Source organism: Melitaea cinxia, chromosome 7 (assembly GCF_905220565.1).
Source record: "Melitaea cinxia chromosome 7, ilMelCinx1.1, whole genome shotgun sequence".
NCBI classification, from domain to species: domain Eukaryota; kingdom Metazoa; phylum Arthropoda; class Insecta; order Lepidoptera; family Nymphalidae; genus Melitaea; species Melitaea cinxia.
In genome coordinates, this window is record NC_059400.1 from 10,990,602 (window position 1) to 11,017,004 (window position 26,403).

At 35.5% G+C, this 26,403-nt stretch overlaps 1 protein-coding gene across 1 annotated transcript; it reads right to left on the reverse strand.

Annotated features, from left to right (window-relative positions):
* Nucleotides 1-1,419: 1,419 nt before the first annotated feature.
* On the reverse strand, nucleotides 1,420-24,822 carry LOC123655352 (cell division cycle and apoptosis regulator protein 1-like). The gene is made up of 16 exons (XM_045591164.1): nucleotides 23,978-24,822; nucleotides 22,986-23,134; nucleotides 22,677-22,902; nucleotides 21,908-22,197; nucleotides 21,258-21,498; nucleotides 20,804-20,963; nucleotides 20,038-20,220; nucleotides 19,019-19,197; nucleotides 18,649-18,819; nucleotides 16,296-16,532; nucleotides 14,641-14,876; nucleotides 13,414-13,516; nucleotides 13,218-13,332; nucleotides 11,247-11,482; nucleotides 2,394-2,509; nucleotides 1,420-2,123 (listed from the first exon to the last, which is right to left on the reverse strand). Exons 1-16 carry the CDS (start codon nucleotides 24,641-24,643, stop codon nucleotides 1,946-1,948), a joined length of 3,486 nt encoding a protein of 1,161 aa, XP_045447120.1. The 5' UTR covers nucleotides 24,644-24,822; the 3' UTR covers nucleotides 1,420-1,945.
* Between the last annotated feature and the right edge of the window lie 1,581 nt (nucleotides 24,823-26,403).

Here is a 26,403-nt window from a genome sequence, read left to right on the forward strand (position 1 = left end):
CGGTGCGTTGGCGCCATCTTTTTGAAGAAGACACGCCGCGACCAAACTTCTCTCGAACCCCAAAGTTGTCGGAAGGAATATTACGAGTAGGTTAGAATTTAGATTTTATTTACTCACTATTGTAAATAATGTTATTTTTTTTTAAATATTCAATAATGTTATTTTTTTCAATTAAATGATAAATTAATTTTGAATTAAGTTTTATACAAAATATCGATAGTTTATAGTCTGTGGACACGATGATTAATCGCTCATCATTAATTAGCTCAGCATGCCCATAAAGTATGACATTGACTGGTACGATTGTCTGCACTGTTAAATTCTGAACTTCATAGGCGCGATTTTATTGACAGCTGTCCCAGAGATCAAGCTATGTTTTATAAATTATACGACTATTTTCGAAATATTTGTTTTTTATTTATGTTATTGTAAGTATATATAACGAGTGCAAGATAACACAAGAAAAATATTGAAAAAAAACCTTAAGTAATCAGTTATTGCATAAAAACCAAAACTAAAACAAATCACTGTGTGGTACTCGATAACGACTCTTGGCACACTATTTTTTTCTTAGGTATTTTTGTTTATTTTATGCCTTGGCGTACAGGGCACGGGAATGGATTTGAGCGCCAATAGTTATAGTTTTAGTCAGTAGGATATTTTTAATAGAATTCAAAAATGAAGTTTCTCAAATCGACTATTTTTGATGTTACATTTCATTATCATAATCACTTCACTGGTTTGAACGATTTTGATGATTATTTTTTAATTGAAAGCTATTTGACTATATTTTTTGTCTACCTACGTTGTATTACTTGTCGATGTATTTAGTCGTTTTTTTTCGTTTGAGAACAAACACAACATCAATTGATAATGTGCAATCGACTAAACATAAAGTCTCTATAGTACTGAGTGATTCGAAGTATCACATAGTGTATGTATAGTACATCACTTGCGCATAGATACATCTCACCATGATTTAATTTTTTTAATATGTATAATTGATGACGCGTTGGTGCAGCGGTTACAGCACTGACTGTTGCACTGCTAAAGTCGCGGGTTCGATGCCGCTCATGGCAAATATTTATGTCGGCCGTGTCCTGGGCCCTTTTCATTGTTTCCGGATATCGGGCAGCAGTAAATCGGAGTGTGAGGCGTTTATTTATTTATAATTCATTATAGTGTGACGACTCATGTTAGAGCAGAGGGCATACGCGCATCAAGTGTGCAATTGTATTTATAGTTAAAGATAATTATAAGAGTAATTTGAAATAGCTGGACGAATATAAAAAAAAAATTACTATAAATACTTACGAAAGAAATTAGAAATTTAAAATTCGAAACAAAATTGCTTCAACTCAACTGCGCCTGAATGTATTACATTTTTCAATGCATTTTAAGTTCAAATAAAAGACAGTCTAAGACGAGACATTTTATTGCCCCACATATTACATCAGATTTCTTGAAATGCAATTCAATTTACACAATGTGAAAAATAATGACAAACATACACTTACTGCTGACATACTGAGATTGAACATACAAAAAGCGAAGATAAAAAAACCCGTTTTTCAATCTTTGAACCAAGACATCGCTTGTCCAAAAAAAAAAACATTTCCAATTCAATATTTTTACTTCTATTTTTTTTTTTTTTGTAATGTATTACAGTATTTAAATGGTTAATCAATTGCTTTTCGTTTATTTACTTTTTTTATGAAAAAGATTTTAATAGCTTCTTATAATTTTATATTCTTAATGATAAATGTAATGTTATTTGACACTGAGTTATAATGACTTATCCAACATTAAATTTTCATTCTTTATTGTTAATTTTGAGACATTTATTGCTTTTGATATTTGTGTATGTGTATCTATTCAATACAACTTAAGTTCCGCGTGAAAGGTTAGTGCTGAGTTTTAATTTTGTACCAAACTTTTATTTTAATTATTTATCATCTAGGTCCATATTTTCAGTTGCGATTATATCACTTTCTTTACTATCTTTTGGTGTTTCCTCTGCACTTTCAACTTTATCTTCATTTATGTTCTCAGGTTCTGAAGGTTTTTCTTCAGACTTATCTTCAGTCTTATCTTCAGATTTCTCTTTCTCATCTTTTTCAACCCTATGACAACAAGTATTAGTTAGATACTTTAAAAATATAGAAATAAGCAACTGCTTTATGTTTATCAATAAGATCTTATGACAAAATGTATCATTATTTCGCTTAAAAACTAAAAATAATAATTAGGCATTTAACAAAGTGTACATACATACATACAGGGAGCCTCTGCATCAAAATCAAGTCTGTCAGTTGCAAATAGTGTACGAGCGAAGTTTAACGTATTGTATAAGATTTTAACATATGTTATATCTTTATAGATAGAAAACTCACTTTGACGGGCCATTGACGACTTCGACAACGTCATCATCTTCATATTTAATGTTCACGACAGCCTCTACCTTGGACTGTATACTTTTCAGAGCTGAATGGAATATTTTCGAGCTCGCCTGTAGTAAGAACAAAAAAACAGTTACAGTAGTTGCAACTATATACATTGTAAAAATGTTCATACACATAGTATGGTTTTGGAAGCTTATAATTATGATATCTTTAGGTGATGTTTTAAAAGTATGTGTTTTAGTATTTTCATTGAAAGGAACTTTGTTTATCAGCTCAACAATTTTTTCCTAATTATTGAGGGGTGAGGAAAAGATTAATATTGATTTGATATAAAGAATAATGTATTCAGTTCCTTCATCTACTAATAGATGGCGGTGTGCGTCCGAGTCAGAGACTATTGTATTTAGTTCCTTTATTTACTAATAGATGGCGGTGCCGTCTGTAAAATCGCGCTATCAAGATTATTTCACAGATGTATTAAGAGACTTCTGATTTTTTTTAGTGAGTTTAAATAATGAACATATGAGTTTGATTATACGAACTAAGTAAACGTGTGTGTTTAATTTTTAACAGGGTTGAAAAAAGTAAAACAAAAATTACTGAGCATTTTTCAGAAAAAGTTCTTATTCCATAAGTCATATAAAGTAAAACAAAATTCAAAATATTCTTGTACGGTTCAGCCGCACATACCTATCGCCCGATCAGCAGTTTACGTTAGTTGCACGATTCATTAGCAAAATACATCAGTTCACGTTCACATATCATCATCGTACAGCGCGTTCGTGAGCTCATTCCTAGCAATTAAATATTAGCAAATATATTTATATTTTAGCATTTATTTTTATATCTTTTATCTACCTTAATCAGCAGCAGCAATTCAGGTGTAACATACATCTTTTTGGTCCTTCGAGCTTATCGTGAGCGGGACTTATATCGCGAGTGATTTTTTTACGAGCGCAGTAAGGGCCGCCACGTAAGTCAACCAGCAGCAGCTTTGGTGAGTCTACAGCTCTCTTTTATCAGCAGTATCAGTATTTGTATCATTTTATAAAAATGGAAGACCTTCTAGCTAGCCAAACCCAGATCATGGAGGCTATGAATCAATTTTTAATCAATTTTAAGAAAGACGGTGCCGAACGCAAGACACCGGCTCATATTAAAAAGCGTCTCAGCACTTTAGAGAGTTATTGGCAGGAGTTTCAAAACAATCATTTGAGGCTTTGCGATTCTAGCGACAAATCAAACGAATATTTCACTAGTAATTACTATAAGAAAACATCCGATTTTTACAATGACACACGCAGCTATTTACTCACATTTTTACCCAGTGAGTCTAAAGAAAAAAGCGTACTAAAGCCAGCCACCCCGTTGCAAATGCCAGGCTTTACAGCTATACCGTCGTCTGGCAGCGTGTCACGTCCGGTGACATCATCCGATAAAGAAACTTCGCGAACCCAAGGTAATAGCAGCAAATTAGAAGAAATGTTGAGACGGCAAAGAAGCAATTTTAAAGCATTTCAGCGTACAATTAGCAGCATCGATCTCGACATTGTCTCAGAAAAATGGGAATACGAAGATATTTTGAAGTCGGTACAATCACGCTGGACCATCATTGACGCGTTGCACTGGGAGATAGACAGCGAATTATACGAAGACGATCAAGAATATGAAGAGATGTTTAGCAGCTATGAATCCAAATTTAACGAAATTAAAAAAAGTATCAACAGCAAGATGTGGTCTGATCTGTATCGGGAGAAAACCACCCCGAAAATGGATATCCCTGTGTTTAGTGGGAGCTACCACCAGTGGTTATCCTTTAAAGACTTGTTTGTCGAAACCATCCACACGAATCGAGCCTTATCAAATAGTCAAAAAATGCAGTTTTTAAAAAGTAAATTAAAGGGCGAAGCAGAAAAGCTAGTGCAACATCTACACATTACCACAGATAACTATCAAGTATGTTGGGATTTGTTAAACAACCGATACAGTAACACAAAACTTATTTTTAATTCTCACATGAGTGTCCTACTCAACCAGCCTATTATGCAGCAACAGTCCGCAATTTCAATAAAAAGGATTCACGACACCACCAACGAATGCCTTAATGCTATCAAAAACTTGGGAGTCAGCATAGAGAACTGGGACCCTATCATCGTATATATAATCACGCAGAAATTAGATGCGGACACTCACAACGACTACATCGAGTCACTCAAGCATCCGAGAGATTTACCAGTTTTAAAAGATTTATTACAATTTTTAGAAGCCAAATTTACCGCTCTAGAGTCCTCTAAACGAAAACAAGATCCCTCAAAATCTATCCCGCATCCGCAACATATTTCTCAGCCCTCAAATTTAAAAAAACCATATACATTTAAATCATATGTAAGCAATGAAAATCAATTATTTAAATCAAATAATTTTAATAGCAAAAGTAGGTTAACGTCAACAGCGAAGACAAAATGCCCCGTTTGCAATAAAGATCACGCCATTCCATATTGCGAAACGTTTTTAGCGTATCAACCAAATATCAAGCGACAAACAATTCAAAAGCTATCGTTATGCCAAAATTGCCTTTATAATCATAACGGTAATGAATGTTTTTCAAGAAAAAGATGTCATAAGTGCCAATTAAATCATCATACTTTGGTTCATGAAGCCTTTGCCGCATCAGCAAACACTGCAACGTCGAATACAAAGTCCAACAGCACCGTTTCTAACTCTATTGCCTCACTAGATGACACTCAGGAGATTTTATTAGCAACCGCTCTGATCAACGTGCAAGCTGTTGATGGCTCTCTTCATACCATGCGAGCGCTTATCGACCAGGGATCTCAAACGTCGATTATAACCGAGAATGGCGCTCAACGGTTGGGACTACCTCGTAAGCACTGCAAGGGAGTTATCTTAGGAGTAGGAGCGAAAGAAAATAATTGCAAAGGTACTATGAACATCACCCTATCATCTTGTCATGACTCGTACCAGCTTAACCTAGATGTATTTATCATGCGCCACGCTGTAAACAATCTCCCTAACAAATCATTCTCAAAACCATCATGGGAATATATTAAAAACATACAACTTGCAGACCCTGAATTTTATCGCAGCAGAACAATAGATTTATTACTGGGCGCTGATGTTTATTCTTCTATAATTATGGGAGGAATCATCAAAGAAAATGACAACATGCCTATTGCGCAACAGACGCGGCTAGGCTGGATTTTGTGCGGAAGTGTAAAATCCTACAACTGTAATGTCATCATGGTGGACTTAGATAGCATTCACAAATTTTGGTCCATTGAAGATATTAACGAAAATGAGGAAATGTCGTTCGAAGATTATCAATGTCTACAAAAATACAAGGAAACTACTTTTCGCCAATCCGACGGAAAGTATGTGGTACGCCTTCCACTTCACTCTGACGCTGGTGAGAAGTTAGGATTATCTGAACCCACAGCCTGCGCACAATTTTATCAGCTTGAGCGTAAATTCGACAAAAATAAAAATTTAGCTTATAATTATAAGCAGTTTATTAATGAGTATATCAATTTAGGTCACATGCACTTAATAACAAAAGCGAATATGATACCATTATATTATATGCCGCACCACGCTATTGAAAGACCCGACTCTATTACTACTTCGCTTAGAGTTGTATTTAATGCATCGGGTAAAACGACATCGGGTGTAAGTCTGAACGATGTTTTATACAGAGGCCCAAATTTACAACAAGAACTTTTGAATTTGGTTTTGAAATGGAGACAATATAAATACGCCTTTACAGCTGACCTAGAAAAAATGTTCAGACAAATTATTTTGCATCCCGATGACCAACGTTATCAATGCATAGTTTGGCGAGATAATTCAAATCAACCTTTAAATAGATATCAGCTTAGCACAGTGACATATGGCACTAAATCAGCCCCATTTTTAGCAATGATGACGCTTAAGCAGCTAGCTATTGATGAGCGTCATCGTTTTCCTACAGCAGCAAAAGCGTTAGAACAGCATTTTTACATGGATGACGCTTTATGTGGTAGTTATGACGTCATCTCAGCCAAAACATTACAGCATGACTTAATCGAATTGCTCAAAGAGGGAGGATTTAACCTTCGCAAATTTTCATCGAATGAGAAGTCGCTACTCGAGGGTGTTGATGTAGCACCCAGCTCCCCAAATGTCTATGACTTCAAACATCAGGAATCAACGAAAGCACTCGGACTTACCTGGATCGCTAAGGACGATAATTTTACCTTTCAGTGCAAGATGACAACGCCAATTACAGTCAAGCCTTCTAAAAGGGTTCTACTAGCAGAAATATCAAAAATATTTGACCCTTGTGGATTCTTGGCGCCAGTCGTACTCCAGCTTAAGCTATTGTTCCAGAGTGTTTGGTTAGAAAATCTGAAATGGGATGATGTCATATCCGATAACATTTATGCAAAATGGTTAATATTGAGAGCAGACATTGAAAAGATTAATGAAGTAAAAGTTCCTCGATGGATCGGTAGCGGTAAAGAAAGCATAGTTCAATTACACGGGTTTTGCGACTCTTCAACTAAAGCTTACGCATGCGTAATATACGCCTGTATTAAACATCAAAACGCAGCCTCTGTAACAATATTAGCAGCGAAAACGAGACTTGTACCGGCTAATAAAACTTCAAACTCCAGTCATGTTTCGTTACCCAGGCTGGAGTTAAGCAGTGCACTTTTACTTTCGAAACTAATGAGTAAAATTAAACAGAGCCTATCAGCACTAACTCTAGAGGTTTACGGTTGGTGTGATTCCACAGCAGCACTAGGATGGATTCATGGAGACCCCAACCGGTGGAAGCCTTTCGTTGCCAACAGAGTTAAGAAAATCACTGACGTCATGCCCCCCGTATGCTGGCGTTATGTAAAAAGCACAGAGAACCCAGCTGACTGTGCTAGCCGTGGCATGAAAGTCGAGCAATTACAGCAGCACAATTTATGGTGGAACGGACCTACGTGTTTGTCATCATTTTCGGATTCCCATGAAAATAAAATAACTTATCAAACCGACTTAGAAACTAAAGTAAAATTAATTAATACTTTACAAACAAACAGCAGTAACAATAACGAAATTGGTATTATTAATTTAATAATTCACAAGCAAAGCAGTTTTACGCGAGCGACGCGCGTACTTGCATGGATATTGCGAGCGTTTTCAAACAAAAGCATTAAATTACAATATTTAACATCGACCGAATTAAGCAACGCGAAACAGAAAATTATAATGTACGTTCAAAAATCTGAATTTGAGCAAGAAATGAATGATCTTTCTAAACAAGGAAAAATTAATTCTAAGAGTAAGCTTCTCTGCCTAAATCCGTATTTAGATCAAAACGGGTTACTGCGCGTTGGAGGCAGACTCAAAAATAGCAACATCCCTTACGATATGAAGCATCCATACATCATTCCACACAGAAGTCATCTTACTAATCTCCTGATCGATCTAGCTCACAAATCTACTTTTCACGGAGGTGCCCGCCTTACTCAGTCGTGGCTTAGACAGCAGTATTGGATCTTGTCGAGTGGACCCATTCTTTCAGTTATAGAGACTGAAACAGACGGCAGAACAAGATGGCAACTTACGCAAAAAATATTCGGCGATATTTGGAAAAGGTGGCGTACTGAATATTTAGTTCAATTAGCAGCTCGAAGCAAATGGCGTAAGTCGCGAGAAAACATTAAAATTGACGACATAGTATTGATACATGATGCTAATTTACCGCCTGGTAAGTGGGCTCTAGGCCGAGTCATCCAATTACATCCTGGTACCGACAACTTGGTGCGAGTAGTCTCCGTCAAAACAAGAAATGGCTCGGTTATCAAAAGACCCATCATAAAGCTGTCTATTCTACCCGTCAACATCGAACCGTCAAATAAAAGCAGCGAAATAATCGTAACTACAAACGAAATATCATCACGTAACAACAAACAAAAAACATCAAAGAAATCCTTTTATAGCCATTTTTTATCGATTCTGATGATCTTTATGTTATTTATGTCTTCAACAGTGCAAGCCAACTACAACATCACGAGATTGAGCGATAGCAAATACATATATTTTGAAAAAATCGGAAATATGCGCGTAATACAAGATCAATGGAAGTTAGTGGCATACTACGATATGGAACCTTATCTGTACGGCACAAGGATACTTAACAATTATATTAATCACTTGCAAAGTTTATGTAAAAACTCGACTAAAAATATACATTTTAACATAATATTACAACAGCTGATCCACGAAATCAACGAGCTCAAGTACAACGACCGCATATTACTAAGTCAGCATTTTGATAATCGTAAGCGCAAGCGCCGAGGCCTTGTCAATGGTGTCGGTTACATCGCGAATACATTGTTCGGCGTCTTAGACGAGCGTTTTGCGTCTCAGTATGAAAAAGACATTAATTTAATTCGAGTCAATCAAAACCATCTAGCACAGCTCTGGAAAAATCAAACATCGATTATAGAAGCGGAAAATAACGTTTTAAAAAGGATAGAATCCACAATGGAAAGGCAGTACAAGACTTTTAATCAACACCTTAACAACTTAGAAAAGGAGTCATATGATATTAAGATTAAAATGTCGGACATAGAAAATACTAATGACTTCATCATGTCCAGCATCATAGCAAGCAATGTCCTGGCAAATTTGCGTAATATTCAAGATACTCTTCTGGATACCATTACTAACCTTCAACATTTTAATGTGCATCTTTTTTCACCTATTCAGATGGAAAACGAGCTAAGTATCATATCCAGCCAGATAACAAAGGATTTGTCATTACCGTTAGATAACCTCCGAAATAATTTATCCAACCTATACAGGATTTTAAAGGTCAAAGCTAGAATGACGAAACAATATTTCATTTTTGAGATCCAAATACCTCTTACAAGTAGAGACGACTACGAAATCTACAATGCCATACCTCTCTATCACCAAATCGCTAACTCACCACGTACTATGGTTAATCTTCTTCCAATATCTGATCACATAGCAATAAATTTAAAGAAAGATACCTTCATACCGGTAACTGAGAAAGACTTTAAGAACTGTATAGAATACAGCGATAATATTTTATCAAATTATCTTTGCCAAATTCAAACGCCCGTCTACGAGAGACAGACGGACGAGAACCTTTGTATAAAAAGTAAACAAACGAACAGCTGTGAAGTCATAACTAGCGCGTGTCAAACTACATGGAAAAAGCTTACTAAGTTAAACACATATCTAATTAATTGTTGCGGGCAATGTACCTTTCGTTTCATATGTCGAGATCGGGTTACCGTCGAACAGGTGACGGGAATTAATATTATAATTCTCGGTACCGACTGCATCATTCGGGGAAATACGCTAGTGATAACGCCTCATAAAATAATGACTAGTGAGTTAAATATCGAGCCGGTAATCTTTGCACCAGAGATCGCACCCGTCAATAGCATCATCAATATATCCATCCCTATCCACACGATGAATATATCAGACGGTTTCGGACAAGATATCGATAACATCGAAAACAATATAAAGCAGCTAAAGTCGGCTTCGGACAGCCTAGAAAATGAATCCAATAGCCTGAGCTATCATGACGTCCATCACTACGTCGCCATCTACTGCCTGGCGGCCGCAGGGCTGGCGGTTGCGGGCGGCGCGTGGGTGCGCGCGACCTGCAGACGCGCTCGAGCCGCGCGCCCGCCTCCGAGCAGTGATCAGCAGGACACTACTGTACATTGTGTGTGTTCCAAAAATTTTAAGTGTACAAGTGTGAGTGAAAAAGCAGAGCAAAGTGATTACAGTGTCAGTGTTCTCGGTCAAGACATTTCAAATCAGACTAATCGATCGGTTCATAAAAACACTTCGCCTGTTTTATTAAAATGTAATTTTAGACGTACTCGCTAACTAAAAATTGTCGGGTCCATTTGTAAATTAGCCGTTAAGATTTTATGTCGGTTTCATCCTTGTTTTAGTTTAGCTCACATCATCCATACCTCACTCATCTTCTCGCCCGGGAGCATGTACGGTTCAGCCGCACATACCTATCGCCCGATCAGCAGTTTACGTTAGTTGCACGATTCATTAGCAAAATACATCAGTTCACGTTCACATATCATCATCGTACAGCGCGTTCGTGAGCTCATTCCTAGCAATTAAATATTAGCAAATATATTTATATTTTAGCATTTATTTTTATATCTTTTATCTACCTTAATCAGCAGCAGCAATTCAGGTGTAACATACAATTCTTCTTCAATTTAATTAAGGAAAAAAGGTGTAAAAGTTATGTTAGATATAGATAAATAGTATTAAATATCGTTTTTTAAAGCCTGATTCCTATATTAAAACACGATTCGTTTAATTTGGAACATGACATGTTTGAAATTGAGTTGTTCATGAGTGACTAATCGTTTCTTAACCGACTTCAACAAAGGCGGAGGTTCTCAGTTGGACTGTACATTTTTTTATGTGTGGTTACCTCATAGCTTTTTACTGGGGTTTCGTAATTCTTTTTTTAATTGAAAGCAGTGCACCAAGTAGTGCAGATGTTTACATTTGGTTGAGATCTAATAAATAATACTTTTTGAGTTATCCCAAATAATACGCTAAATATGCAATATTCAATGCGTATGCGTATTACTGGATATAGGAACTGAGTGCATCGGTCGCCAACCCGCCTGCCCAGCGTGGTGACTACGGGCAACACACATGAGTTCACGCCATTTTTGGCGCAAAGTTGTGGAGACCTATGTCCAGCAGTGGACTGCGATAGGCTGAAGTGATGAGGAACCGAGTGCGGAGTGTGCAGTGTGCAGTTACCGTGAGCGAGGCGATGCGCGCGCGCGCGGCGGCGAGCGAGGCGGCGAGGTCGCCCAGCTGCGCCTGCGCGCCGCGCTCGGCGCGCTGCGTGTTGGCGGCGGCGGCGCGCGCGGCCCGCAGCGCGGCGCGCGTCTCGCCCAGCGCCGCCTCCAGCCGCGCCCGCTCGCCCGCCCAGCGCGCCGCGCCCGCCACCAGCGCGCCCACGTCCACCACGCGCGACTTGTACACCACCACGCCTGTCGACGACACGCTCGTTACTAGTCTATTTATTTGGTTACGGCGTGGATCATTAGACGCCATCCACAAATTCTCATTAATTTCTTAATTTTGTTTATCCTATCTAATATTTCCTTTTATGAGTAACGATCGCTATCAGGTGTACACGATAACGACCGGGACCGACGGGTTAACGTGCTCTCTGAGGCACGGTGGGGAGACCCACAAGGACTGCACAAACACCCAGACCACGGCAAACATTTGTATGGCTAAAACAAATGTTTGTCATGTGCGGGGATCGAACGCGCAACCGCCAGCACAACAGTTACAAACCAGTGCTGTGACCATTGCGCCAACGCGGTTTCGATACAAGAGTTATAAAATTATTACCCGAAATACCTGTGGAAAACGATTTTATACCTACATATACAGCTAAAACTTTAGATTATCTTCTTATTTGTATCTTATATTGATTGATACGAAGTGCATAAATGGCAATCCTAAAAAGAATTTTTGTACTTTTTGTGTTCTAAATTCAAATTTATTCTAAACTAGATGACCCGATGGAATTGTCTTATCTTGCTAACTGTGAAACGCATAAAATCGTTTGATCGTTACATTACTACATCACATACATTACTACATCGATATGTAATAAATAATTACTTTATATTCTCTTACAATTAATCTTAATTTCTTTTATCTACACTAATGTTGTAACATTCTACTTATGTTTCCAATACTTGACTTATAATTACTACTGTTATAGCACATACAACAAAACACTCAATTTAAGCAATTTCACATGATGGTATAATATCCACATCGATATCGTAAAATCTCATTATAACATGGCGCGCATGCGCGCAGCTGCGCTCTCATTGGTTAGATTTTAATGGCGGCAAAATCACTGTGACAATACACGTACGCGTGAATTTAATTTAATAAATTAAAAGTTAAAAATGGATAGCGACGATGATATTTGTACGCCTCCGGATATTCTAGAATTGGCAACAAAATTAACTCACAATCTTTTGCCAGAAAAATCTAGAAAATTATATGAAAATTAACATTAACTTTCAGAATTGTACCATCCAAAATTTGAACAATTATTATAAATAAACTATTGTCAGCTTTCACTCTTGTTGTTTGATTAATTGCATTAGTGAAGATAAAGTAGTGTATGCAACTGCATATAACACGGGTATTAAAACACTCGTTACTATTATGAAACTCGCTGCGCTCGTTTCATAAACTCACACTCGTGTTTTAATACCCTTCATTATAATTATGACAGTTGCATAAACTACTATTATAGATGTAAATTTACTGATTACACAACAGGGGGTATCTCATTACATAATAATGTAGTATTAAAATAAAACAGATTGATAAGACTATTTGATAAAACACTTTTTTCGGATTTTATCGCGGTTTATTGTTAACTTTTGATTCCCGACGTTTCGGATACTTTACAGCAACCATGGTCACGGGAGGACTGTCCAGTCCTCCCGTGGTCACAGTCCTCCCGTGACCATGGTTGCTGTAAAGTATCCGAAACGTCGGGAATCAAAAGTTAACAATAAACCGCGATAAAATCCGAAAAAGTGTTTTATTAAATGAGTAAAATTCGCGTAAACATTAGAAAACAATAAGACTATTTGATATAATTTAAATCAGCCAAAACATTATTAGCTTATTTCCAAGCTATTATTTAGTTTTACAATATTGTAAAGATAAGAAAAAGATTCTTACCACTGTCGCTAACGTCTTTAGTTGCAGATGATGATTGAGCTTCATTACTTTCTCTGTTAAACACTGGTAAGAGTTCCCTATTACCCGTTGCAATCGCAGCTTCTAACTCTGTTATCTATAAAACAATAAGGTGTTAATATTTTATAAACATTATACACATATTTATTAAACATTTATCTCTCATGATTTAACTTACATGGGCTGGTACTTCGTTGTTTGTTACAGTACTGTCGAGTGGTAAATCTTGAATTGCTTCTGGAGTGCCAGCGGCTAGATCCTTAATAGCTTGAATTAGGGCTCTGGGAACAAGGTTTGTTGTCAGATATTTAAAAAGCAATGATATTTAAGAACTATTACAAAAAAAAAAAAAAAATAGACCACAGATAATTAAAAAGAAATTGAGAAAGGGGTCACAACATATGATATTTTTAACACATATAGTATGTATAGCCTGTATTTATTAGATATATATTCTAAAAATAAATCATAATAACATGTAACATATATAATGCATTACCAACAGTACTCAATATTTTTAATTACCTTATGATTTTTTTGGCAAATTGACTAAAAATGATGACAACACTGATGTCAACTTTCACTCACAAAATGATGTATATTTAAACTGTCCCTGCAAATGACGACATCGAGACAGGATATGTCATTTGAACCTTTTTTTTTTGTAATTTTAGATAACTGTATGCAGTCTGTCTCCAGACTATCACTTCAGCCTATTGCAGTCCACTGCTGGATATAGGCCTCTCTAAGTTCGCGCTATTTTTGCCCCCATGTGTTTTGCCCATAGTAACCACGCTGGGCAGGCAGGGTTGGTGACCGCAAGGCTGGCTTTGTCGCACCGAAGACGCTGTCGCCCGTCTTCGGCCTGTGTATTTCAAAGTCAGCAGTTGGATGGTTATCCAGCCATCAGTCGGCTTTTTAAGTTCTAAGGTGGTAGTGGACCTGTGTTATCCCTTAGTCGCCTCTTACGACACCTACAGGATATTCTTTAATGCCGTAACCACACAGCAAACTATAAGCAAATTAATTAAATGGAGAATGACATTTATAGTTATTGCAGGTCTGGCCCGTAGTTCTCTTCTAGGTAAAGAGCAAGTGAGCTCATTTAACCCTTTTTCCTGCCTCGAAGAAGTCAACCGGCAGGAGCAGAAACACACTCTTTGTACATTTTGAAGTAAAACTTCTTTAAGCGCGTTTAAATTGGGGAGTAAGCCGGTGAATGCGTGACGAGAGGGTTACAAAAATATGGATCGGGCGAGGCGAGCGCAAGTTGAGAGGGAGATATAAGTTAAGATAGAGTTAAAGAAGTTTTACTTCAGTCGCGTGGTCTGAAGCACATTCGTTTATTCTTGTTCAGAGCGCACACTCCACTGTCGTAATTGCTAAGTAGTCGTTTGAAACTCACTTATAGCTGAAGCTGTCGCGCACGCAGACCTTCTCGAGGATGCAGCGGATCTGCGAGCGCGAGAGCTGCAGGCCGAGGCTCACGAAGAGGTTCTGCAGGTCCTTGCGCGCGATGGCGCCGCCGCGCGCCGTGTCGAAGTACACGAGCGACAGCAGCAGGTAGGGGTCGGGCGGCAGCTCCACGCCGCGCCCGCGCCGCCGCGGGGACGCGCCGCGCTCCTCGTCGCTGGGGGACTCCTGCGGGCGAGGCGAGTTTATATCACTTTAAGATTACTCTTTTGAAGTAGGACATTATATTCTGTGCCTCCTTTGATAAATAAGTCGAATTATACCTTTTTTGTGATTTTACATGAACATTAGGGGCCATCCATAAATTACGTCAATCAAATTTCACGATTTCTAGACCCCTTTCCCGTCCTCAACTTCACAAATGAACACATTTATGAGCCCCCCCCACCTAGTGTGATGGCACATATTTTGAAATTTTCACCTATAAATTCTTATTTATTAAATTGAAACATTATATATATTTCGTTTTAAATAACAATTAGATAAATTAGATGTTGAAATAAAGTGATGTCAGCGTTTAACGAAAGGAGATACCAGACGTAAACAAACCTAATGTCAAGTGTTACGCCTATGCAGGATTTTGTAACCTTTTTTATTTACAAATTTTTAAAATGTTAAATTATATTTTGATAATTACTATTTAAAAAGTATTAAATCTTATATTATAAGACACGGAATGAAATAAAAATAAACAACTGCAAGATCAAAGGGCTGTCCAAATATTTTCAAGCCCAGCTATAGTCTCATTTGGCCCGTCCCTAGCTTAGAGCCTTGGAGCAGATAACAAACAAACAAGATAGAAAGAGATAGTCTATATTTTGTTTGTTACGTCGTCGCTACGAGTAAATGCTAGGCATCTCTTTTCGTTTAACGCACTAAACTCTGTTTTTTTAACAAACGAGTACACGTAATTAACATAGAGTCCGTTTTACACAAACACTTTAGTTACATGCACACTAATAAAAGTTATAGAATTGAAGAAATTCAAACTCTTTTGTTACAGGAAGTAGCTAAAGTATGGACAGTAAAAATTGTCACCATGCGCCATCATGATGACCAAGACCGAAATAAAATTGTACGAAGTCGACAATTAAGTAGAAAATATGTTAGAGCAGTTTATTATTCACGTGTCTCCAGGATGTTCAGTAGAAGGAAGTGATGATGATAGTTATTAAGATTATAAGAATTTTATAATAATTATTTTATTTAGACGTTCTTGTGCATAATATATTTATGCTATATCCAATATATTTTTATTATTTATTTATGAAATTATTTATATATAAAAATAATTAAATGTTCCATACAGAAAATTTTAGAAGTATTCAATATGAACGGGCCAACTTAAATTGTTTTAAATTAAATTCTAGTTAGTAGTCTATTCAGAGTACAGGTCTGTGCAGTTACAAACTTGCTTTTTTGCCAACTGCTTAAGTCCTGTGCCTTATAATATAGTATTTAAAAGCATTTAACTTTCCTTGAATGAACACAAAGAATTTTTGGAATTGTGGGTGTGAATCTCATGTATTAAAAAAGCATATATATGTCATGTATTATCATACTTAACTATTGATAAATTGTACCTACCCGTCTATCTCTTTTTCGGACTTCACGTTTATCATCTTTCTTATCCTTATCATCTTTCTTCTCTTCTTTTTTCTCAGGCTCTGGTTTTTTCTCCTCCTTCTTATCTGACTTTTCAACACTTTTGTCCTTCTCTCTATGTTCCTCAACCTTTTCGGGTAAGGTATATAGAGTTTTGTATACGTAGAAGCCAAAATCTCGCATTAACATCTCGTTGAACAGTTCCGCAAACACAAATAACTAAAAAAGATATAAGGATTATAGTTATAAAACCAGTTAAAGATTGAGTGGCACACTCAAGTATTTATATTCCGTTTTTTTGGAACAGTCTTATTTGGTAAACAAACCCCTATCAATCGTAATTCACGTTTTTTCCGCATTTATCACTCACTTTCACAACACATTATGAACTTACAGACATTTGTAAAACTCCATTTACTATTTATTTCACTAAAAACAAATATCAATGTATCATTTTAAATTATTTATTTCACTAAAAACAAATATCAATGTATCATTTTAAATTATTTTTAAACACATAAAAACTACTAAAATACGAATTCCGAGTGTACATATAACTAATTACGCTTTTCTTTCTCTCACGATGATGATTCTCCGTGCAGATCTCATAAACATTCTCTTCTTCAGATGCCCACCCACCGTACCGATTTTTATTCCTACTCCTTTACTGTACATTCCGTTAAAACTTTGGAATTCCCTACCATATGAAATTCACGATTGCAAAACACTATCGCCATTTAAGAAAAGAGTGAGAAAATTCTACCTGAATCAATCCTACTCTAAAATCAATTTAATTAAGTGTCCTTATGCATATTAGAATATATTATCATATGTATTTTATTATTTACATTATACTTATTATTTATTATGTATGCTTGTATGTATAAGTATCATATTATTTGTATCTACGTGTGTATATATTATTATGTATGTGTGCATTTATATATTGTATAATTAGATTTAGATTGTACACGCTAATTTTGCGACTGTTTTATAAGTTTCCTGTGGCAGGACTATTGGAAGAGATTCCATCATGGGATAAGTAGTGCCTTTGTACAAGCATTGTTTATAAGAGCTGTTTCCTTTTACTATCCTAGTGTAGATAAATTGTTAAATAAATTAATGAATAATATTTTTGAATATGACATTTCAATATCTTTTTTAAAAAGGCAAATAGGGATGTAGTCATAATATTTTTAGAGGTGAATTAGTATATGTGAATGAACAGCATGAGCGATAAAATAGGCCATGTTCTTTACCTATATTTTAAATTTTCACGAATTATAACTTTTTAATAGATTATAAAATAATGTTACCGTAAAGCGATTTGTTATTAACTTGTTTTTTTTGTTATTAATTGTTTTTTTTTCTTTTTTTTTATGTTGAGTGCAAAAAAATGCTTACAAAATATTGCAAATGTCAATCTTTTATGGTAAAGTGTTCATTGTAAAGATTTTATTTTATATAATGAATATTTCTGAATATCAATTTCATCCTGAACATTTTTAACGCTATCCCATATAATATTAAAGTAACGTAGCCACATAGCAATGGCATAAAAGTTTACTGTAGTTCACAGGAAATTTTTTTGTGACTTTAGGATGAGACTTAGGAGATTACCTAATGAGAGCTTCGTGGAAAACAATGTTATTAGTACTTTTTTTTAGATGTTAGAGAGACAGTATAGCGGGCGCAAGGTTTTTTATTCATTGTAAATACAAATAATGTGACAATAATATTAATAGGGTCGACTTTTTTTTTCTAGACAGGCCTTGTATTCTAAATTTTATTTGTGTCGTCTTTTTTACCCATCATTTTACATAAACGAAATATAAATTTCTTGTCTTTTATAAAGATACTCGATTTATATATATATATATTTTTTTTTTTTTCGTAATTCAGTACTTCTACTAATTCTTAGCAAAAATAGTCAATATATTATCAGGTTTTGCAATAACTTTAGCAATATAGTATCGTTAAATATTTGAACATAAAATGAATTTTATTTACGTCTATGGCTTATTAATATTGTTCATTCATTTGCTCTTTGTGTCACTTTATTAATCTTACAATATTACTCTATTGTCTGTGGTCGGAAGAACACCATATTTGATTACTAAATAAGACTCTTTCAAACAAATAGAATATAATTATATACCGCTGTTATGCATATTATAACAAAAGTTAAGTTTGAGTTATAAAAGTAAAAAGAGTTTTTCTTCATTTTGTCTAATATTTCAATAAATCAATCTACCTGTAAACTACTAACAATAAATATTTAATATTATAGTTGATTGAAAAAAAGTTTTAAAAAATAAAAAATGTTAAAACTCACCTCAAAACTATGTTCCTTGTTATCAGTTATACGATAGTCAAGTAGAAGTGAAAGTGTAGCAATATTACAACTAAATTTACCACCTTTGGCTGTAGGCGATGGATGAACAATAATGTGTGGTGTAGTGGGTAATTCATATTTTGTCTTTAAAGTTTGCTTCTCTTTCTCTATCTGCAATTAATAAGAACAAATTAGTATGCAAAATTTTATATCGAATACAATAATATCTAAACTTACATAACTCTGACAAATTGTATATTTTGCCGATAGTTCTCAGTGGAGTCTACATTCTGAATTGATAATATAATAATTTATTAAATATTTCTTCTGTTATTTGCTCCTACTAAATATCTATTTAATTTTTTTTTACCTTTTTCTTTTCTTCCTCAATTTCCTTTTCTGTTTTAGGTTTTTCTATTTTTTTCTCCTCACTCTTTTCTTTGTTATCCTTTTTATCATCTTTAGGCTTATTTTTATCTGTATCTTCTTTTTCTTTTTTATCATTTTTTTCCTCATTTTCATCAGGAATGACGACTTGGGCTTCCTCTTCTGTAAACGTATAAAAAAATTAAAAATCAAACTTTGGACATACTCGTACATTAATAATGCATTCAAAATTTTGTTACTGTCTGGATTGCTATCAGCAAGAAATTATTTTGTCATACAACTCACTATTAATTTAAGTAAAAATAAACTAGTGAATGCAGTCAGTAGCAAACAATTTCTTTTTACGTGTATTGATAATTAGCTGTGTTCCACGGTTTCACGCGCGTTAATTTGAGGAAAAAGCCTAATTTGAGGAAGCATTTCTCGGTAGATGTAATCACATTTGCTTCTATTACTTGATCATTATTTTGCTGCAATATCATTTTAAAACTGCGATATTCATTGAAGTCGAACGATGTAAAGAACAATTTGGTTTTAAATTAAATACTTGTAATGAATAACGTATTTATTTGGATAAGGATTAATATCAAGTTTATGAAAACACCTTCAATAATGCATTACAAATTTGGTTAGCATAAAAAAGATTACAGTGAGCCAAACTTAAAAGATAGACATATGCGGACGCAGACTTTTTTTAGAACTTTTAAAGGGGAACAATTGTGTCATAGATGATTTTTGCGAAACTTTAACTGTTTACGCACCGCACGAAGCGGAAGCTCTCAAAAGAAAAAATAAAGCCGATTTTGAAACATTCTTCATTGGTGCTCCGCTCCTATTGGTCTTAGCGTGATGATATATAGCCTATAGCCTACCTCGATAGGTGGGCTTTCTAACACTGCAAAAACTTTTAACTTAGACCAGTTTTTTTTGAGATTAGCGCATTCAAACAAATAAATAAACTCTTCAGCTTTATATATTAGTATAGATTTAGATAATCTTTACCTGTAGTAGTTGGTTTTGCTTTATCATCTTTAATTTCAATGTTTTCTTCTTCAGTTATTTTTTTCTCTTCTGTGGTCGTTGGTTCATCATCCTCAACTTCCATCACATCGTCTCCTTTAGATTCTTTTTCTTCTTCTGCTTTTATAAGTTTTGATAGACGCGAAACCAATTGTGCCCGTAAGCCTTGATAAAAATATGCAATGAAAAATCAATAAATATTTACAAAAGAAATAAAATATTATTGTCAATAACATCAATTATTGATCTAGCCGATAGCTAAACTCCGTTTGTTTGGATATTGGTTAGCTCATTGGCACAATTTTTAGTGGTTGCGTTCTGCCCCGCGGGTTGCATGTTCGATTCCCGCTTCAGTCTGGGTATAATATTTGTATATGTATTATTTTTATGTATATTTATCAAATAAAACTAATTAGCTATAACAGTCAACTGTTACCTATAAGACAAGCATTAAGTCGTTTACCATGACCGTGTCTGTGTGTTATAAGATATTTATTCATTTATTTTTTATTGCCCGCCCCGGCTTCACACCGCTGCAAAAACTATCATTGTTCCTCTATTATATTATGCATTTGATATACATATAAACTTTCCTCTGGAATCACTCTATTTACTAAAGAAAACTGCATCGAAATACATTGTGTAGTTTTAAAGATCTAAGCATACAGACAGTGAGAAGCAACTTTGTTTTTACTATGCAATGATTTAAAAAATTATACTTGTTGAGAAACAAAAATAATTCTTTTACCTTTACAGCTAACATTTCGGGCACGAAGTTCTTGTCTGAGTTGGTCAACTTTTATTGTTCGAAGATCAATTTTGGAGTAATGGGTCGGTTCAGGTTTACCGTCATCATCATCATCATTTTCATCTATCGTTATCGTACTGTCATTGGCATCGGTAATCTCCTGAAAAGCGCAAAAACACTGTATTTTTCATCAGCAAAAACTCTAATGGATCATGGCAAGAGAATTTTTTTTTAAATATTAATTGACCAAAAATGTTTTATCTAATAAACTTTAGAAGTAAATTTTTGCAAAGGATTTTCAAAGAATTAGTAAGGGGGGCTACGTTTTTGCTACTAGTATATAACTACGGTAGTTTTCAGCATCAAACTCTTGACGATTGGCGCGGGCGACGTCTTCGAGATACGGTAGTAGCGCAGCGGCCGGAAACAAAACGAAACAAAACTGGGAACAAACAATTTGGGATTTGTCCGAGGAGTCCTCCACGGAGGGCGCGGCGGGCGCAGGCTCGGAGTCTTCACCGTCGAGTCGCCGCAGTGCCGCGTCGCCGGCCGCCTTATATTGGTCCTGCACCGTCGTCCACTCGATACGCGACGGCTGTGCCGACCACACATCTGGCAGGAACAACACCACACACTCGAGTCTCGACCTTCCGCCGCTGCCCTCGCGCCAGTAGTAAAACTCCACCATTCGGTACCTGCGCGGGTAATCGAGTTATAGTGTCGTATACTCACACCGGCCACCTCGGCCCGCTGCTGCATGGACACGACACATCCCGTACGAGAGTCAGTCAACTCTTTTGTAGGAGGGTACATCGCTCTGCTCCCAATCGGCAGCGCCACTTTCGATGTACGAATGCCTCTATACTCTCACATAGTGAATGTGTGCTGTACCATGATTGATTTATGCCTCCGTAGAAACCGAGAGTCAATTTCTTCGATTAATTGTGCATTATTCTAAATATATTTTGCTTGTTAATTATGCATGCTGCTATATTTCGGTAATAGTGAAAATACTCTCCGTTTCGTCAGGTTAAAAGCACAAACAATATTGACACTCTGGATACAGAAAAATCGCCAGTTTTAAAAAATCAAAGAGAAACTTACCATTGAGTACAATTGGATAGGTCAACACCAGTTAGGGCTTTGCATGTCCGAATTGCTGTTTTAACTAATACTCCAGGATCAGATTCGGGATTCTCTCCATCAAGAGAAGGACTCCAAGGTCCACCTATAGCAAAATTTTCTCCTCCTTTACCCTTTTGTCCAACGAGGAATTTAATTAAACGAGTAGGATGCAAGGGTGTTTTACTTCCTCTCTTGTCCTTTTCGTCCACTTTAGTTAATCCACATTTTTGATATAGTGTTTCTAGTGTTGGCATGCTAATTAACATCACCTGAAAAAATAATTATAAGTGAATAACATTATCATTCTCACTGTATACAACTAAGGATACCCATGTATATTTATGATACAAAAGTATTCAAACCAATTACATCTAATTGAAACTGTGAACAACCTTTTTGAACTTTTTAAACATCTTAACATCCTTATTTATGTGTAAGTCATTTTCATACTTTTAACAGACTTCAAAAAATGAGGAGGTGAACCAATTCTGATAATTTTGTTTTTTATTGGAAAGGAGAAGTCCCAAGGGTGGTACCATGATAAGAAAACCAGGAACTGATGATGGAATCCCAGAGAAATCGAGGGAAACCGTCGAAAATGGTAGTGACGACTAGTACGGTTGTTAATTTTTCTCTTTTATTTACGTTGTATTACTTGTCGACGTAATTGAAGTATTTTTTTTTTGTTTGTGAGCAAACACAATTAATGTGTAATATATTTTATAAATTAATAGTATATGAAAATTACCTTTGCTGAAAATCTGTAATCTGCATCTTGTGGTTCCAATATAGCATCATTAGGATTTGGGTTTGGTATTTCTCTGCTCATAATGTGGTAAGCACAAGGATTATTTAATGAAAATGGTGCTTGTGGTGGGAAAGTTTCACCCCATTTTACATAAGCATTGAAAAAGTCTGATGGTATATAAAGATTGGTATACCTCTGCGAGAGAGTGGGAACGTCAATCTTTGAGCTATAAAAATAAAAATGTTTTAGATATATTTATAAATTAAAAATTGTATTCAAATTTACAGAATGAAAAGGTTTTTGTCTTACATATCAAGAGGTATTCTGGGAACTCGGACAACATATTTTATTGGTGAAGGCTGATGGATGATTGGTCGTTTACGAGGTGGTGAGTCTCTGCGATTACGACTGTCTCTGCGGTCGCGTGACCTTGACCTGCTTCTCGTGCGGGATCTTTTCTAAAACAATTAACTAATGAATTAATTTACTTATAAGTTTAGAAACACTGTGACATGAACAGTTTAGTGATTGTAAAATATTATATTATAAAATTACTGCTTGTGAAGTTGAAGGTTTTTAGAAGTTGATAATTTTATTAATTTTTTAACTTAAAAATATTGTTTTTATTAGGTACATATCTTAAAATAACTTATTATAGAAACTGTTTACATAATGTAACTTGTTTATTGTTTTAACATAAATTCATTCTAATGGTCTAATTAAATATAATAACAACAAACAGGTTTTGTTAGTTATGAGTAAAGGTTAAAAAGAATTGTTTTGACTGTTAAAAAAAGTTTTGAATTTCAGCTCAATCGGTTTATATATTATTCAAAATTTTAGTTGCAAGATCCCACACTAACAAACATTTATACATACACACGCTTCAGCCTGTAATATCCTACTATTGGGCATAGGCCTCTTTCCCCATGTAAGAGAAGGATCAGAGCTTAATCCACCACACTGCTCCAATGCGGGTTGCTGGATATATTCCTTACTATGAGTACGATCGCTATCAGGTGTGCATGATAACAACCAGGACCGACGGCTTAACGTGCTGTCTGAGGCACAATTTAATACTTAAAATATAAAATAATAATGTATGTTGTCTATACTACTGCCCTTTTTTTGCATATTATTTTGTAATTTTAATTGTGCATGTAATTAACGCAAAAATCCTATTTTATTTAACAACAGTTGTCTCCAGTAAATGAGTGTCTTTAGCGGCTTCAATCTATAAAACTACTGTTATTATTTATGTTTACAATACCTAACATAAGTGTATTGAAATAGGTTCTTACTCTGTCATCTCTCCTCGAGGGTCGATCGTCGCGTCGGTCATCACGACGCGACAGCATTGATTTTTTATTAGGCGGAGGTGGTACCGCATTGTATGTATTCGATTTTGGCGGGTTAACTTTTTGGTTAGGGCCACCTTTAGGAAGGACTTGAACACGAGTCGCGTTCCATTTAAAAGGCATGTTGGGGTTGTAAGTGGCTTCGACTAGTACCCTGTCATTTACTTTCGGTATTGCTCCTTTTGCGCACACAGAAGTCTGATAAAATACATCGTGATCAACAAAACCAAAGTCGTTGTGAGTCTTTGTTACAGTACCGGTAAAAACACGTTGTTCACTCGATTGTTGGGCCGGGTTAGGTGTATTGTTTTGATAAATGTTTGGATTCATAGCACGTGGTGTAGGATAAGCCACTACATTTCCAGGATACATTTGACCTTGAGCCATCTGATTCATCGGCATTTGTCCTGCCATCGGCATCGCCATACCTCCCTGGGCTTGAATCATGCTTGGATTAAACACCGCCTGAGTTTGTTGAAAAGGCATCATGCCTTGTTGTGACATCATTGCCGCATTCGGATCCATTATTTGCGGATTCATTCCGGTCATGTTCGTGTTCACGTTTGATCGGGCCCATGGCGGATTCTTAGTTCCGCTGCCGGTTTGCATCTTTCAATATTTTTTAGAAATTTACTATTAGCATTCACTTAAAAATTACTTTTTATAATTCACCATTACTTCACTTACTGAGACAATATGGCCGCTTAACAAGAAGCTACGAACAGTAGGTAAAATGAATCGCGAGCGTATTGTTGTATGTATATAACGATCGAACAAGCGTACGGAGAAGAGCATAGAGTATAGAGATAATAGACATATACAACTTAGGGACGTTAAAATAATCGATTTTTATTTAAATCGATATTATTATTTTCTAATAATCGAACTTTTATAATCGATTAAATTGTGTTTAAATCTATTTTTATAAACAGCGCCATCTATGCAACGGATGAAACAAACTTAAAGTAAAAGTAAGTTTCAATTTTATATTATCAGCAATAAATAATTATTTTTAATTTTTTTATTGTTGAAACTTGAATATTAATGTAAAATTTGTTTTATGATTTAGTTTTTGAGACTACAAAACGTAGTTACTCTAGTTTTTTAAATATCGTTTTAAGTATTTTAAAACTAGTAAAATTTAAAATAGTGTAATTTATGGCATTTTTTTAGATTTGATTTATATTTTAGTTTTTAAGACAATAAAGGTTGTCATCATTTCATTTTTATTATAATAAATTGTTTGTCGCTTCAGCCTGTAATATCCCACTACTGGGCATAGGCCTCTTTCCCCATGTAGGAGAAGGATTAGAGCTGAATCCGCCACGCTGCTCCAATGCGGGTTGGCGGATATATTCCCTACTATGAGTAACGATCGCTACCAAGTGTACATGATAACAACCGGGACCGACGGCTTAACGTGCTCTCCGAGGCACGGTGGGGACACCCACAAGACCCAGCACAAACACCCAGACCACGGCAAACACCTGTATGGCCAATACAAATGTTTGTCATGTGCGGGGATCGAACCCACAACCGCCAGCGCAACAGGTACAATCAATGGCAACGTCAAAATGGAAGAAATTATATCATATATTAATAATGCATAAATAATTTAATAACGTATAAATAATTCAATGATAAGTAATCTACAGTTAATGCTAAAAATATATTGTATTGAACCACACTCATTATTTAATATTTGCACACCGTAAGGTAGAATATGTTTGGACTATACTAATGTTAATCTTGTACAACTTCAACACCATGTTCTTGCAAATAAACAATTATTATTATAAAACAATTATTATTCCTTTTACGTTTTCGTTGGCCTGAAACAATAGGTTAATCAAACAAGATAAAACAAAATTAAAATTTCAAAAACGTTATGCAAGAAACGTGCTATATACTCGGCATTTTTAGATGGACGTAAATTAATACAGTCTTAAAAGTTGTATGCAACCTACAGCAAAAAATTATATGTGTACGGTATGGCTGCAATTGTAGATGTTTTTGTGCAAATATATATACCTACTAGCTGCGATATATGTTATTAACCCCTTAACCCCCCCCCCCTCTATAACTTAGGGGTATGCAAAATAGATGTTGGCCGATTCTCAGACCCACTCGATATGCATAGAAAATTTCATAAAAATCTGTCCAGCCGTTTCGGAGAAGTATGTTAACTAATATTGTGACACGAGAATTTGAAGTAACGTGCGCAAGTAAAACGATAAATGTAAAAATTCTCAGAGGATATGAAAAAATAAAATAAACTGTATCGACAGTAGAACGAATAATATATTTGTACCATTCACGTGATGGAATGTTGTGACTTTGTGAGTGTCAGTTTTTGTTTATAGAAAAAT